Genomic DNA, 14,952 nt, shown 5'->3' on the forward strand with positions numbered 1-14,952 from the left:
CAGGACATCCGCCTCCCGACGAGCCCCTCGGTCCGCGGCGGCCGAGCCGTCAAAGGCGCCTCCAAGAGGAGCGAGCGTGGCTGCGTTACCCTCCCACGGACAGAGGGGCGGAGCTAGGTCGGCTCCGTACAACACGATAGTCGCGCCCGTATGTCGGAACTTCCCCGGGTGTACGTGTCATGGACTGCTCCCGTCAGCGTCGTGCGGAACGAGGCCAGACCTTACGCGCCGCCACGCCCGCCCGCCCACCTCCCTCCCTTCCTCCGCTCCGGCTCCGCTGCCGGCTCTGTGCCTCTCCCCTCTCCGCGCTGCCTCTCCGTACAGTAAAATGTCTGCCCCCAGTGTTCTCACGAAACCATGCGTCGCACCGAGCCATGACGAGAGCCGTGGCAGCCAACCGCTGCAGAGGCCGACCGAGAGCCCCGCTCCTATTGGGTGGGCGTCGCGCCCGTGGCATCAGCCGCGCAGGGCTGCGCCGGGGTGTATGTGTCGGTGCGGACGGCGGCGGCCGCAGCCCTCTGTGGGGCAGCCGCCATGGACGCAGGTGGGTGGCAGCGGCGGTCTCTTCCCGAGTCACGGCGGAGGGAGGGCAGTGGCTTTTCCCCCGCAGGAGCTCGGGGCTTGTCCCGGCGGCCGTTTGAAGCCTGTAGCTTTCTGGGGTAGCCCAGGCCCGGGCTCGGAGCGGTGCGGCCTCCCCTGGCGCTCCGAGGTGCTACCCCGGCCTGGTTGGCGGTGGGAGAAATCATCGCTCTCCGGCCCGGTCGTCGCTCCAGGGCACGGACCTGAAACCGGCTTTCCCAGCCCTGCGGGGCCCTAAGTGCCCCGTCCGCCTCGCCTGCGGGGCGCGGTGAATGGCGGCGGCCCAGTGCCGGCCCCGTCACAGCCGATGCCGTCCAGAGCCGCGAGGGAGCCCTCAGCAGGGGGCTGGGCCCCTCCTGCCCAGCCCCGGGTTTTCCGTCGTGCCTAAAAACCACTGAGCTCTTCCCCGTTGTTTGGCCTGGACGGGGCTGCCTGGGGCGCGAACCGGAATGCAAGAGCCGCGGCGGGGCAGTGTCCGTGTGCCGTTCCCCTTCCGAGGCCCTCTGCTGCCCCAGAGGCTCTCTGTGCCTGCTCGGTGCCAGACACCTTTGGGTTGTGCAGGGGGAGAAGCAAGAAGTGCGCTGGCACTTGGTTCGCCCGGCTAGTAGCAGCTCCCACCCCCCGCGGAGATGCCTTGTTCTGCCACAACGACCCTGCGCCCGGGCTCCTCCTGCGCGCTCGGACAGCCTCTGCATGTGGAGCGAATCTGTAGCTCTCGTCCCTTCCGGCTGCTTCTTGACTTGCTTTTGTCCTTGGTGCGTTGCTGGCGCTAGTGTGGTCCGGTTGATAGTGTCCTGACTTTGTCCCTGGCGCATCCTTGCACCTGGGAGCAAAACAAGTTCCAGCAAGTCAACTGGTCCAGCCTTAGCCGGGACATCTGCATGCGCTCCCTTTGTCTGAGCGTTACAGGGAAGCCTCCCTGGCACAGATGGCAGGTCCAGATCAATGCAAAGAGGAGCTTTGTCTCTGGGCTTTGGAGCAGTGAGAGCTCAAGCACCGTCACAGGCAGCCCTGCTCCTGAGATAATCGGGGACCTGACAGGCAGACTTTGTGAACTGAGCCTCCATAGAAAGGCAACTCACTAGCTGACTGACTTGCCTCCCTATCTGTCTCTTAACTCTGTATTGTTCCTTAAATAATTGGGGTTTGTCTTGTTTGACAGAGCTTAAGGGCAAGAAAAGACCTAATCGTTCTTCTGTAAAGGCCAGAAGTAAGGCCTTGGGCTGTTCCTGGTTTTCCTGTTGTCTGGGTGTTTTTCCACAATGAGTTTTACTAACAATTTCATTTTCTCCTTGACTGTCGTTTGAAATACTCTGCATTCAGTAGAGCTCCTCCTCTTTGTTGTGCCTTGAGCGATGTACCTTTATCAGCCGAGGGAGATGATCACCCACCCGCTGTTTGACCCTTTTGTGGCAGTGCAAATGCGAGGCTGAAGGACTCGGTGAAAATATCCTAAGCTGCTGCAGGTGCTGCCTGTGGAGGGTTACTGTGTGGGGAAGAGGGACTGCTCTAGAAGCTGCGAGAAGCCCTTTGGAAAGGGAGGTGTTGCAAAGCCCGGTTTTCCTTCAGTGTGATGCTCCAAATCTGTGCTTCAGTGCTTTGTACTAAAAGTTTTGTGACAAAGTATCTTAAGTTGTGCAGGCAAACTGTAACCAAGGTGACTGCTGCTGGAGCTGAGCGTCAGTTGTTCTGTTGTGAAAACCACTTGCTGCGTTTCTGTTTGCCTTGTTACTTGTTTTCCAAAGCTGAGAGAGAATCAAACAGCTTTCATTTTGGTACAGGAGATAAGTTAGTGGTTGTAAAGGACTCGATACATGAGCAGTGTGCCCGGGTGGCCAAGAAGGCCAGCAGCGTCCTGGCCTGGATCAGCAACAGTGTGGCCAACAGGACCAGGGCAGTGATTGTCCCCCTGCACTCAGCTCTGGTGAGGCCACACTTTGAGCACTGGGTTCGGTTTTGGGCCACGGAAGCACGTTGAAGTGCTGGAGTGTGTCCAGCGAAGGGTCTGGAGAACAGGTCTGGTGAGGAGTAGCTGAGGGAACTGGGATTGTTTAGTCTGGAGAAAAGAAAGCAGAGGGGAGATCTCATTTCACTCTAAAACTCCCTGAAAGAAGGTGGGAGTAAGGTAGGGTGGGTCTCTTCTCCCTAGTAACAAGTGATAGTATGAGAGGAAATGACCCCAAGTGGCCCCAGTGGATAGGTTGGGCATTAGAGAACACTTCTTCACTGAGAGGGTTCTCAACCTCTGGAACAGGCTCCCCAGTGGGGTGGTTGAATCCCCACCCCTGGAGGTGTTTAAAGGATACAGAGATCTGGTGCTGAGGGACATGGTTTAGCATCAGCCTTGGAAGAGACAGATAATGGTTGGACTTGATGATCTTAGAGGTCTTTTCCAGCAGAAAGGTTCTGCTTTCTCTCCTTCAGCACATTTGCAAGCTGACTTCACCAGTCAGGATCTGCTCCCCAGTGCCTGGCTGCACTTCTGCATTTGTTTATGTGGGAGCTTACTGCAAGTTGGGATAACATTTTTTAGCTCAGCTTTTTCATTGTACAGCTTAAGAATATAGGATGGGAGGCAAGACTTCAATGTCTCCCCTAATTCCATGTGGAGCCAGTCATTCTTGCTCTCAGTCAAGGTGATGCTCTCTAGCTTTTCAAGAGCCTTGCACATCATTGGGTAAACTGATCCTGGGAGGTGCTGATACTGCAGGCACAGGCTCAGTGTGTTGAGTTGGCTCCCTGTGCTTCATACAAAGGCAGGCTTTTGTTAGGTGGCCTTTCATCTTCTATCTGAGTAAGTCTAACTGTTTGCACAGAGGTGGAGGAGAACTCTAATGCTCAGGCTTAGTGCTGTCATTCCGTGGGGCTTTAGCTTTCATGCCCAGATTGTTTAGTGCAGATGTTTTCCATAGTGGCACGTACAAAGCTTTGCCTTTTCAGTCAGCACTTTCTGGAGAGGGGATGGCATGAGAAAGTGCTCTTGGACGCTTCAGCAGACACTGTAGAAGGTGTGTCCGTGGGGCAGAGATCCAGCCAAGCTCACATCATTCACAGCATGCCTGAGGCTCCTGGAAAGCGAGGCTGCCTTCCTGCAGGGCTGAAGCTCTTGGCTTTATAACTATTAAATTCACTGTACATGGGAAGAAGTTGAGCTGTTGTATCTGAAGTGTGCTTAGATTTTCTGCAGAGGCTGCTGCTCTGCTGTCCTGGGTGCTCAGAGGTTGGTATTTAAAATAGATTGAAGGCTCCTTGAAGGTGATCTTTTGGAGTGGTGCCTGAGAAATTTGCTCATCTCACCTGCCTCTTGCAGATCTGAAAGGAGCATCTTCAAACAGAATTTCTGCTTGGTGAATTTCTGCCTTTATTTTCATACCCTTTACCTCTGAGAGGGAGAGAGAAGCTCCTGTGTGAGTTGTGACACTCCTTGTGCTCCTGCTTGGACTGTTTGGGTTCTACTGGCTCATATTTAGCTCATCTGGGCAATGTAGTTGTGGAGAAGTGCCTGAGTGTATGAAGGTAGATGTTTGTAGAGGAAACAATGACTTCAAGCCTTGTCTGAAGTTTATTGCTCCCATTATAAAATTGTTGCTGCTGACTGGGAGCAATCTCTTGAATTTTCCTCCCTGTGAAGGTGAAACTTTGGACTCCTGTATTTGTTGCTTGTGCCTTTTCAGATAGTGGCAAGTATTTTCTTTAGGAAAAAAAAACAACCCAGCATTCAGATGAATGTCTGACTGCATCTTTGGGATGTGCAGCTGGGCCTGTGGGACCGCTGCACAGAGCCTGGATGCTGGGCAGTCAGCTGCAGGGCTTCAAGTCTGGGACTCTCCTGTGGAATGTGCAGTGTCATGGCACTAGCAGTCTGCATGTGCAGCTGCCCCAGCAGGCAGCCTGGGAACCCTCCTGCCTGCTGACCCCTTCCTCTCCTAGCTTTGACTGAAGGCTAAAGACAGCAGATCCTGGTCAAGTGCCAGGTCCTGCACTTGGGTCACAACAACCCCATGAACGCTTCAGGCCTGGGGCAGAGTGACTGGAAACTGGCCAACAGAGAAAGACCTGGAGGTGTTGATTGACAGCTGGATGAATGTGAGTCAGCAGTGTGCCCAGGTGGACAAGGAGGCCACCAGCATCCTGGCCTAGATCAGGAATGGTATGGCCAGCAGGACCAGGGAATTGATCATGGCCCTGTACTCAGCACTGGTGAGGACACACCTAGAGTGCTGGGTTCAGTTTTGGGCCACTTGCTCCAAGCAGGACGTGGAGGTGCTGGAGTGTGTCCAGAGAAGGGCAATGAAAGTAGTGAAGGGTCTGAAGAACAGGTCTGGTGAGGAGCAGCTGAGGGAACTGGGGTTGTTTAGTCTGGAGAAAAAGAGGGGTGACCATCCCACTTTCTGTAACTCCCTGAAAGGAGGTTGGAGTAAGTTGGGTGTTGGTCTCTTCTCCCTACTAACAAGAAATGGGATGAGAGGAAATAGCCTCATGTTGCATCAGGGGAGGTTTAGCTTTGACATTAGAAGAAACTTCTTCCCTGAAAGGGTTTTCAAACACTGGAACAGGCTGCCCAGGGAGGTAGCTGAATCCCCATCCCTGGAGGTGTTTCCAAGAGGCAGAGATGTGGTGCTGAGGGACGTGGTTTAGCACCAGGCCTGTTAAAGTCAGCGAATGGCTGGACTCGGTGACCTTTTAAATTATTTCTAACCAAAAAGATTCTGTGATCTTTGCTGTGAAGCTGCCAGTTGCAAATCCTGAGTTTCCTAAGGACCTGGTGCCCTCTGAAATGTGGAGCCACAGAGGGGGTGACATTTGAGAAGGTGAGAAAGCATTGCTAGGAAGGACAAAGAGGCAGATAGGGTGATAGGTTCTACGTAGCATCCTTGTTTCAGTCAGTTGATTTTAGCTCTGAGACTTGTTTGCCAGAGCGCTGGGCCCATGGCAAACTCGAGAGCTGACCTTCACCAGAATGCTGGAGAACTGAATTAATGAAAACAAATAAAACAAACCACCTAAATAGTCCTTAGAGCTTTAAAACCTACCTGAGAGCTTTAGGATTTATGTGAAGATCAGATCTGGTGGATGCACTGACTTTGGAGAAATCCCAAGTGCTGGCCTCGCTTTGACTTGTCAGAATGAGCTTGTCCTGAACCATTCCAAAAGGGAACTCCTGCAAATTAAGGGAGAAAGTAGAAAGTGATGCACACTTGAAAACACCTGCAGCAGTCAGGAAGATGGACACAGTAAGTACAGACAGCTGGGGGTTCTTAAAGTTTGGCAAAGACAGTTTGACTTTGGAAGGGATATTAGAGGTCATCTACTCCAACCCCCCCACCATGGGCAGGGATGCTTCTCACCTAGGCATAACTGCTCAAACCCTCATCCAGCCTGCTCTTGAACACTCCCAGGGAGGGGACATCACAACTGCCCTGGGCAATCTATTCCAGAATGTCCTCACCCTTGTAGTGAAGAACTTCCTCCTCAGATCCAGTCTAAACCTACTACCTCAACTTGACATCATTCCCCCTTGTCCTGTTGCAATGCACCCTTATGAAAAGTCCCTCTCCATCTTTTCTGTAGGCTCTCTTCAGGTATTGGAGGCAGCTATAAAGTCCCCTCTGGAGTCTTCTCCAGGCTGAACAACCCCATTCCCCTCAGCCTATCCTCATAGCAGAGGTTTTCCAGCCTTTGGATCACCATAGGGCCCTCCTCTGGACTTCCTACAACAGCTCTGTGTCCTCTTTATGATGACACCAGACCTTGATGCAGTATTTGAGGTGGGGCTCTCACAAGAGCAGAGGCAAGGAAAGGAGCCCTTAGTTTTCCTGCTGAAGCTTGCTGGAGGTAAAGACTGTTCTGGGTTGCTGGAACTTTTCTGTGCAAGCAGAGCTGCCTCGTTTAGCTTGCAGTTGCGAAGTCTCATCACAGGACAGCGACTCATGCTGTCCTACGTGTGCCTGCCAAGGAACCTGCTTTAAATCTTCTGGCCCAGGGTTAGGGTCAGAGTCTAATTCAACATTTGATTTGGGAGCCTGTTTTCACCTTTCTTGCGAGGGGTGCATCCCTGGAGGTGTTCAAGAAGCTTGTGGATGTGTCATTTTGGGATGTGGTTTAGTGGCCGTGGTGGTGTTAGGTCAATGTTTGGACTTGATTATCTCAGAGTGCATCTCCTAGCTGAAGTCCCAGGCATTTTCTTGGCTGTTTTCTGATCTGGAATCAGATCTGGCTGTTTTCTAACCTGGAATCCCTCTGCTTTTCTGTTTGTGGAGCAGCCAGGAGTGAGCCAGGGCTGCATCAGCTCCGTGCTGTCTGGAGCTGGTGGCCACGGGGGCAGGCACAGTGATTTGTGCCAGCTAGAGCCAGCTGCTCTGGCTGTGTTCTGCTCAGCTGCTGGGCCACAGCAGCTCACACTCTGGGGTTCTGTGTGATTTAGAGAAAGAAAAGGTGCATAATTTCTCCTTTCTCCTCCTAGCTACCCTTACCTATGACACTCTCAGGTTTGAATATGAAGACTTCCCTGAGACCAAAGAGCCTGTCTGGATCCTCGGCCGGAAATACAGCGTTCTCACAGGTATGTTGTCTGTGCTCTGCAACCTCCTTTGCCACTCAGGGGACTTTGGTAGTGGTGCACTTTGCTAAGCAGCAAGGTGGCTGCAAGCCCTGTAAGCACACTGTCTGTCTGCTGGCAAAATGGTCTGATAACTGCCATGCTTCTGTGTGTCTGGCCATCCCTTTGGGCTCTGGAACATTGTTGTGCAGAAAGCTACGATATAGTCGTTATTGGGACTTGGCTCGTGGGGGTGTTTCAGAGAGGCAGAGATGTGGTGCTGAGGGACATGGTTTTGCACCAGACTTGATAGGGAATAGTTGGGCTTGATGATCTTAAAAGTCTTTTCCAAAGAAAACAATTCTATGATCCTGTGGAGCATGTCCAGAGAAGGGCAACAGAGCTGATGAAGGGTTTGGAGAACAGGTCTGGTGAGGAGTGACTGAGGGACCTGGGGCTGTTTAGTCTGGAGAAAAGGAGGCTGAGGGGTGACATCTTTGCTATCTACAACTATCTGAAAGGGGGTAGGAATGGGGCCAGTGTTGGTCTCTTCTCCCTAGTATCAGGTGGTAGAATGAGGGCAAATGGCCTGAAGTAATGCCAGGGGAGGTTTAGGTTTGATATTAGGAAAATTCCTTTGCTGCAAGAGTGGTCAGGATTGGAACAGGCTGTCCAGAGAGGTGGTGGAGTCGCTGTCCCTGGAGATATTCAAGACATATGGACTTGGCTCACTGGGGACATGGTTTTATGGCCATGGTGGTGTTAGGTTAGTAGTTGGACTTGATCTAGAGGTCTTGTCCAACTGAAACAATTCTATGGTTCTATAAGACCAGGATGGTTGAGGCAAGGGGATGGTTCAGGGGCAAAGTAAGAAGGCTTCATAATTTGCCTATGGCATAGTGTCTTTGCAGCTAGCTGGGGGGGAAGAAGAAAGTTTCTTCTGCACTATCTCATTGTCTTACTCCTCATCCAGATGTTGCCCCTTTGGGCATGCATCCTCTTGGTGAGGAGCAGAGGGCTGTTGTTAGGGAAGGTGAGTGGGAGGTGGGTTTAGCTGTGTTGAGTGCTGCCCTCCTGTGCCTGCCTTTCATTGCTGAACACTTTTCAGAGAAAGAAGAGATCCTGTTGGATGTGACCTCCCGGCTTTGGTTCACCTACAGGAAGAACTTCCCTGCTATCGGTACGTACTGTGGACAGGTCTCTGCCTCCTGAAAACTAGAGTAGGCTGCTTATCTCTGCCTGATGAAACAGACCCACTAACACAGTATTAGTGTGCTCCTGTTCACAAGACTCAGAAATGCATTTCATGTAGTTAATAGGATAGGCTTTTTATCTGCTGATGAGAATCCCTTGTCCCCCTGCGGCTGAGGGATCAGAGTGATTTTAAAAGGGAGACAAGAGGGAGTTTGGGAAGCCTATCAGAGAATGTTAGGGGTTGGAAGGGACCTCCAGAGATCACTCGGTCCAACCCTCATGCCATAGCAGGGTCACCTAGGGCAGGTCACACAGGAATGCATCCAGGTGGGTTTTGAAAGCCTCACAGAGGAGGAGACTCCACAGCCTCTCTGGGCAGCCTGCTCCAGGGCTCCAGCACCCTTGCAGTAGTCTCTCCTCATGTTGAGGTGGAACCTCCTGTGTTCTAGCTTATACCTATGGTTCCTTGTCCTATCACTGGGCACCACCAAAAAGAGCCTGGAACCTTCATCTTGACACCCACCCCTCAGATATTTATAGACATTCATAAGATCCCCTCAGCCTTCTCCAAGCTAAACATCCCCAGGTCTCTCAATCTTTCTTCACAGGAGACATGTTCAAGTCCCTTCATCATCCTCATAGCTCTCCATCAGACTCTCTTAGTAGATCCAGCTCTCTCTTGATTTGGGGAGCCCAAAACTGGACACAGTGTTTAAAGCTCACCTAGAAATGTTCTTTCCTTAGGCAACATGAGCTGATTCTTGTGCTTGGGTCCTACACAGGTCTAATGTGAAACACCATTTAATAATGCTTTTGGGTTGAAGTGGATTAGAATGATGAAAGCTAGAGATATGATAGAGCCATTTGTGCCATCTGTTCCATACTGTGTGTGGGTTTTTTGTTCACTGGGGGGGTGGAGGGGAGTTTGAATGTCTGAAGTCTCTCTGACACACAGAAACTGTAGTAATATGGGGAACACATCTCAGTGAACTTGCAGTAGGACATTTTGGTTCCTTAAGATATTCTTCATGGTCTCTTCTCTGCTTTGTTGGGTTTTTTTCTGCTGGTGTATCAGAAGAGGTCTGAGAGCAGGTCAGTGGGATTCCAAGCCCCTGTGGTGTCCTCACTGTCAACAAGTCAACATGGTCCTGAATTGAAGCATGAGGAGGGTAGATTTAGACTGGATTTAGGAAGAAATTCTTTCCAGTGAGGGTGGTGAGACACTGGAACAGGTTGCCCAGGGAGGTTTTGGATGCCTCCTCCCTCCCTGGAAGTGTTCAAGGCCAGGCTGGACAAAGCCTTGAGAAACATGGTCTAGTGGGAGGTGTCCCTGCCCATGGCAGGGTGTTGGAACTAGATCTTTAAGGTCTCTTCCACCCCAAACCATTCTATGAATCAACAGAGAAAACAGCTCAGATGTGGCAAATAGCCTTCTTGGTAGCTGGTCCTTCTGGTTTGTTCTGTTCTTCCACTACTGGGAAATCCTTTGCCTAACAAACCATGAAACATCCTTGATGAAGTTTAATCCCTTTAAATTCATGTTTGTGAGCCATGGTTAGAGGTGCATTTGAAACTGAAGGGTTAGCATGAGTTTAGCTATGGCTCACAAATGCCATTGGGGTTCCTGTGAGAGTTATTAAAGGGTGGGGATGAAAAGAAATCCCATTTTCTGAGTTGTCCCATTTACACTCCAGACAGGATTTGTATGCCAGACAGTAAACTTGATCCTTCTTCAGGATCACCCCAGTTACCTCTTTTATGACAGAAGATAGCCACTCAACATCCAGAAGTTGATTTAATAATTATCTTGGCTGATTGTTCTCCCTGTGTTTCTGATGGGGGCTGGAGCACTGCTCCTGTGAGGACAGGCTGAGGGAGCTGGTGGTGTTCAGCCTGGAGAACAGAAGGCTCCAGGGAGACCTGATATCAGCCTGCCAGTATCTGAAGGGGGCCTACAAGAAGGCTGCAGAGGCACTGTTGACAGAAGCCTGGAGTGACAGGACAAGGAGCAATGGTGTGAAATTAGAGGAGATTTAGACTGGATGTTAGGAATGAGTTCTTTACCTGGAGGGTGGTGGAACACTGGAGGAGGCTTCCCAGGGAGGTAGTTGGGGCCCCATCCCTGGAGGTAGTCAAGATCAGGCTTGACAAGACTTTAAACAATCTGACCTAGTGGAAAATGTCCCTGCTGACTGCAGCAGGGTTGGACTAGACCTTTGGAGGTCCCTTCAAACCCAAACTCTTCTATGACTGAAAGAAGAAAGCAGCACCGCAAAGAACCTTGTTCTACCAGCTGTGCTAAGACACAGCTGACTGGGTGGTTATAGGACAGGTCACCTGCTGTGATCACACTAAACATTTCAGCTGTGAAGCCTGTAACCATAGCCAGAGCTTCAGTGCAGCAGCAGCAGTGTCCTTTTGAAGTTCTGTCAGGGAAGTGCTCCCAGCCTTGAGGCCTTGGTCTCACACTTCCCAGTGTGAGCAAATACCCAGCTTATTCTCCAGTATTCAGTAGGATGTGGGATTAACACATCTAAGCTCTACTCACTGGCCACAACAACCCCATGCAGCACTACAGGCTGGGGTCAGAGTGGCTGGAGAGCAGCCAAACAGAAAGGGACCTGGGGGTACTGGTTGATAGTAGGCTGAACAGGAGCCAGCAGTGTGCCCAGGTGGCCAAGAAGGCCAATGGCATCCTGGCCTGCATGAGGAACAGTGTGGCCAGCAGGAGCAGGGAAGTCATTGTGCCCCTGTACTCAGCACTGGTCAGGCCACACCTTGAGTCCTGTGTCCAGTTCTGGGCCTCTCAGTTTAGGAAAGATGTTGACTTGCTGGAACGTGTCCAGAGAAGGGCAACAAAGCTGGGGAGGGGTTTGGAGCACAAGCCCTGTGAGGAGAGGCTGAGGGAGCTGGGGTTGCTTAGCCTGGAGAAGAGGAGGCTCAGGGGAGACCTTATTGCTGTCTACAACTCCCTGAAGGGAGGTTGTAGCCAGGTGGGGATTGGTCTCTTCTCCCAGGCAGCCAGCACCAGAACAAGAGGACACAGTCTCAAGCTGCACCAGGAGAGGTTTAGGCTGGATATTAAGAAGAAGTTCTTCACAGAGAGAGTGATTGCCCATTGGAATGGGCTGCCCAGGGAGGTGGTGGAGTCACCATCACTGGAGGTGTTTAGGAGGAGACTGGATGGGGTGCTTGGTGCCATGGTTTAGTTGATTAGATAGTGTTGGATGATAGGTTGGACTCGATGATCTCAAAGGTCTCTTCCAACCTGGTTTATTCTATTCTATTATGGGGTGCTGGGGTGGGATTTTTTTTTGTCTGGTGGGGATTTTCTTTGGCCTATGTTCTTCACTTTGGAATCTTACCCAGTAATAGCTGCTTGTGATGTGGGCTTTGAGCCACCTGGTGTAGTGGAAGGTGTCACTGCAGGGGATGTGGACCTAGGTGCTCTTTAAACATAAACCATTCAGTGACTCTACTCAAATAACCATTAAAGAACTTCATCATTTTGATCTAAAACAAACATGGCAAAATGGACATGCTGGAAATGGACTTTTAATAAGGGTCTGTGGTGACAGGACAAGGGGCAGTGGTTTTAAACTGAAGCAGGGTAGATTTAGCTTGGACACTGGGAAGAAATTCTTCATTATGAGGGTGGGGAAGGCACTGGAACAGGTTGGCCAGGAAGGTTATGGACACCTCATCCCTGGAAGTCTTTCAGACCAGGCTGGGTGAGGCCTTGAGCAACCTGGTCTAGTGGAAGCTGTCCCTGCCCATGGCAGGGGGGTTAGAATTAGATGGGCTTTAAGGTCCCTTCTGACTCAAGACATTCTATGAAGTCCTTGGGACTGTGGTTTATGGGGTTTATGTTGTGGGTTGGGATTTTTTGTTGTTTGGGGGGAGGGAGGGGGTGTTGGGTTGTTTGTTGTTGTGGTTTTGGGTTTTGCTCCACATGAGCTGCCTCCCCAGGATGAGGGTTACAAGAAGTCACCTGTAAGAAGCACCTCTGTGTGAGGTGTCTGTTCAGAAATGTGCCTCTGAACTGGGCTGGGAGGCTGCAGCCAGGCTCAGTGCTGTTGTGCTCCTGAGAAATCCAGCTTGGTTACCTTGTTTGGATTTCTCTTTGAAGTTTTGTTGCTGGTTTGCTTTGGGTTTCCCTTGCAGTTAGTGTTTTGGTTTCCTTGGGTTTGGTTTGGCTTTTTAAGAGATGCCATTGAGTGACTCCCTGCTGACTGACAGTTTTGTTTCTCAGCCTTGGGTACATCAGCCAAGGTAGTCCTTAGTCCCTGCCTGTTTTCTTGGGTAAACCTGCTCCCCATGCAGACTTGCAGTGCTTTCATCTCCCTCTTGGCACTGACTCTTCATTACCTATTTATTTCCTGCCCTCTTTTACAGGAGGAACCGGTCCCACCTCGGATACCGGCTGGGGCTGCATGCTGCGGTGTGGTCAGATGATCTTTGCTCAGGCCTTGGTCTGCAGGCATTTGGGAAGAGGTAAACCAGCACACAACTCATCCTGACTTCCATGGTGTGCTCCCACAAGTGCAGTGCTTGTAAGGACAGCAGGTTACAAAGCCCTGTAATATGCTGGCTACATCCACTGAAGCCAAGCACGTGCTAGATTTTCCTTGAAGCTGAAGTTTTAAACAACAATGATAATTGATTCTTGTTTATTGTTCAGTTTCATCACAAAACCCTCAGTGTGGTATCCTCTCCCTGAGTACTTTTCTGTTCTTGTGCTTACACTCATGCTTGATCTGTAAGGAGCTGTACCAGAGTGGGTTTGCAGCAATTGTTGATGGCCTTTGACTCTGTGGGAGATAGGATTATGATTTCTCATTGGCATGTAAGAGCCACATATTCTGGGAAGAAAACAGCTGGCCTCACCACAAAAACTATCTCCCACCCATAAGCTTAGAGGTACAGTTTGTGTTCTCAAATTGTTTGGTTGGTAGTTTTTTTAGTGGGTGATTCTCCTTTATCCCAGCTGTCAGAATGCTTTTATTTTCTTTGGGAAGTAATCCTTCAGTGTTAGGAATGCCTGAGATGCCTACTAATAGCATAGCAACATGAAAATTGGGTCAGCTGATGGATGCACAGGGAAGAGATTTGTAGCTTGCAGCTTCTAGTTGCTAAGAAATGCCATGTGTTGTTTCATGCCTTAGACTGGAGGTGGACGAAGGGGAAGAGGCAGATGGATAATTACTTCAATGTTCTTAATGCCTTCATTGACAAAAAAGACAGCTACTACTCCATTCACCAGATAGGTAAGAGTCTGGGTGCTGAAAAATGGGGATGTGTTCAGCCTGGGTTTCCCATGAGTGTGGAACATCACTCTGTGCTTGTTGTGTTAGCTTAGCCCCCCAGAAGAAGAAAACCACCAGCAGGCAAAACCAGTGTGAGGGGCAGGTCATGCTGTGTGTTTTCTGCTATGATGTCCAATGATGGACATATGAATTATGATGGATTTTCCCTCTTGACTCCACAGAGGCCATCAGATTTGCTTTAGGTTATATCCTGTACCATTTTCCACATTCTAACCAGCTAAGGTGAGAGTAGTGCATGTGGTTGCTGTCCTTACCTGGGCTTTCTCATATGAGAAGATTGCTGAGTGATGAAAATATCCTCAGAAGTGGGAAATGGACTAAGGAAGGAGCTCACTTCATATAAACTTCCCTGGTTAAAAACCCAAACAAACCAAAAAAACAACCCAAGAGAGAGCAGCAGCAGATTTCCCTCTGGGGTGCTAAGGCACCTATAGCTTCAGTGAACAAAATGTTGCATTACAGGAGTGCTCTGGTGATCAAACACTTGTAAGTAGAATTTCTTCTGAGGTAACACTGCCTTTGGCACTTCTGTGTTGCTGCTTTTGGGGGAAGGGATTTGCTGTATAGTCCTTCAGGATCTACTTCTGTCTCCCATCTACACTGCTACCCCATGGAGGGGTAGATTTTGCTGACTCAAAAGTGTTTCTAGGTGAGATATCTTCCCTGGGAAACACAAATTCTGATAAGGAAGGGAGGTGGTGTAGGTGACAGTTTTGCTGTTCTTTTTTTCCTCTTGTGATGCAGCCCAGATGGGAGTTGGAGAGGGGAAATCCATAGGTCAGTGGTATGGACCAAACACAGTGGCACAAGTGCTCAAGTAAGTGCTTCATTCTTTTCCTTTACATCTTTTGATCCATGCAGTAAGGTCATTTGATTCCACAGACCACTGATTGAAGTGCAGCTGTATACTTTGATGCTGCTAGCAAGCAACCTGCCTTGATTTCAACCTGCTTGGGCAGAAAATTGAAAGGGCTCCTTCTGTCATTCAGATGCTGGCAGGGTGTGAGAGAAAACAGATTTCAAGCTGAGGACAGCCCCCCAAAATCTCTCTCCACATCCCACAAATAATGTGCTCATCACTAGAACTGAGTGCAGTACTCTGCAGGTAGAGCAGAAGCAAGGGGCAAAGGAGGTGATTGTTTGCCATCATTTGGATCTCTGCCAGCCTCTGAGCTGACAGCAGTGTCATCCTTATCAAAAAGCTGCCAGCCAGCCATCAAGTCACCAAGGGATTAGGAAAGCATTAATATTTGCTGCCTGACTTCCATGGTGACAGGCAGCAGGCTGGAGTGGTGCTGGAGCATGGGCTGCCTT

At 50.3% G+C, this 14,952-nt stretch overlaps 1 protein-coding gene across 1 annotated transcript in view; it reads left to right on the forward strand.

The window, feature by feature from the left end:
* The first annotated feature begins 450 nt into the window (after positions 1-450).
* Positions 451-14,952, forward strand: part of ATG4B (autophagy related 4B cysteine peptidase) — a 29,208-nt gene continuing 14,706 nt past the window's right edge. Inside the window, exons 1-6 of the mRNA XM_068164038.1 lie at positions 451-544; positions 7,043-7,141; positions 8,226-8,297; positions 12,707-12,805; positions 13,477-13,578; positions 14,383-14,455. Of these exons, the coding sequence (XP_068020139.1) occupies positions 535-544; positions 7,043-7,141; positions 8,226-8,297; positions 12,707-12,805; positions 13,477-13,578; positions 14,383-14,455 (455 nt within the window). The 5' untranslated portion in view covers positions 451-534. The remainder of the gene's footprint in view (positions 545-7,042; positions 7,142-8,225; positions 8,298-12,706; positions 12,806-13,476; positions 13,579-14,382; positions 14,456-14,952) is intronic.

Source organism: Melanerpes formicivorus, unplaced genomic scaffold (assembly GCF_026170545.1).
Source record: "Melanerpes formicivorus ecotype bairdi unplaced genomic scaffold, bMelFor1.0.p_v2 SCAF_76, whole genome shotgun sequence".
NCBI lineage: Eukaryota > Metazoa > Chordata > Aves > Piciformes > Picidae > Melanerpes > Melanerpes formicivorus.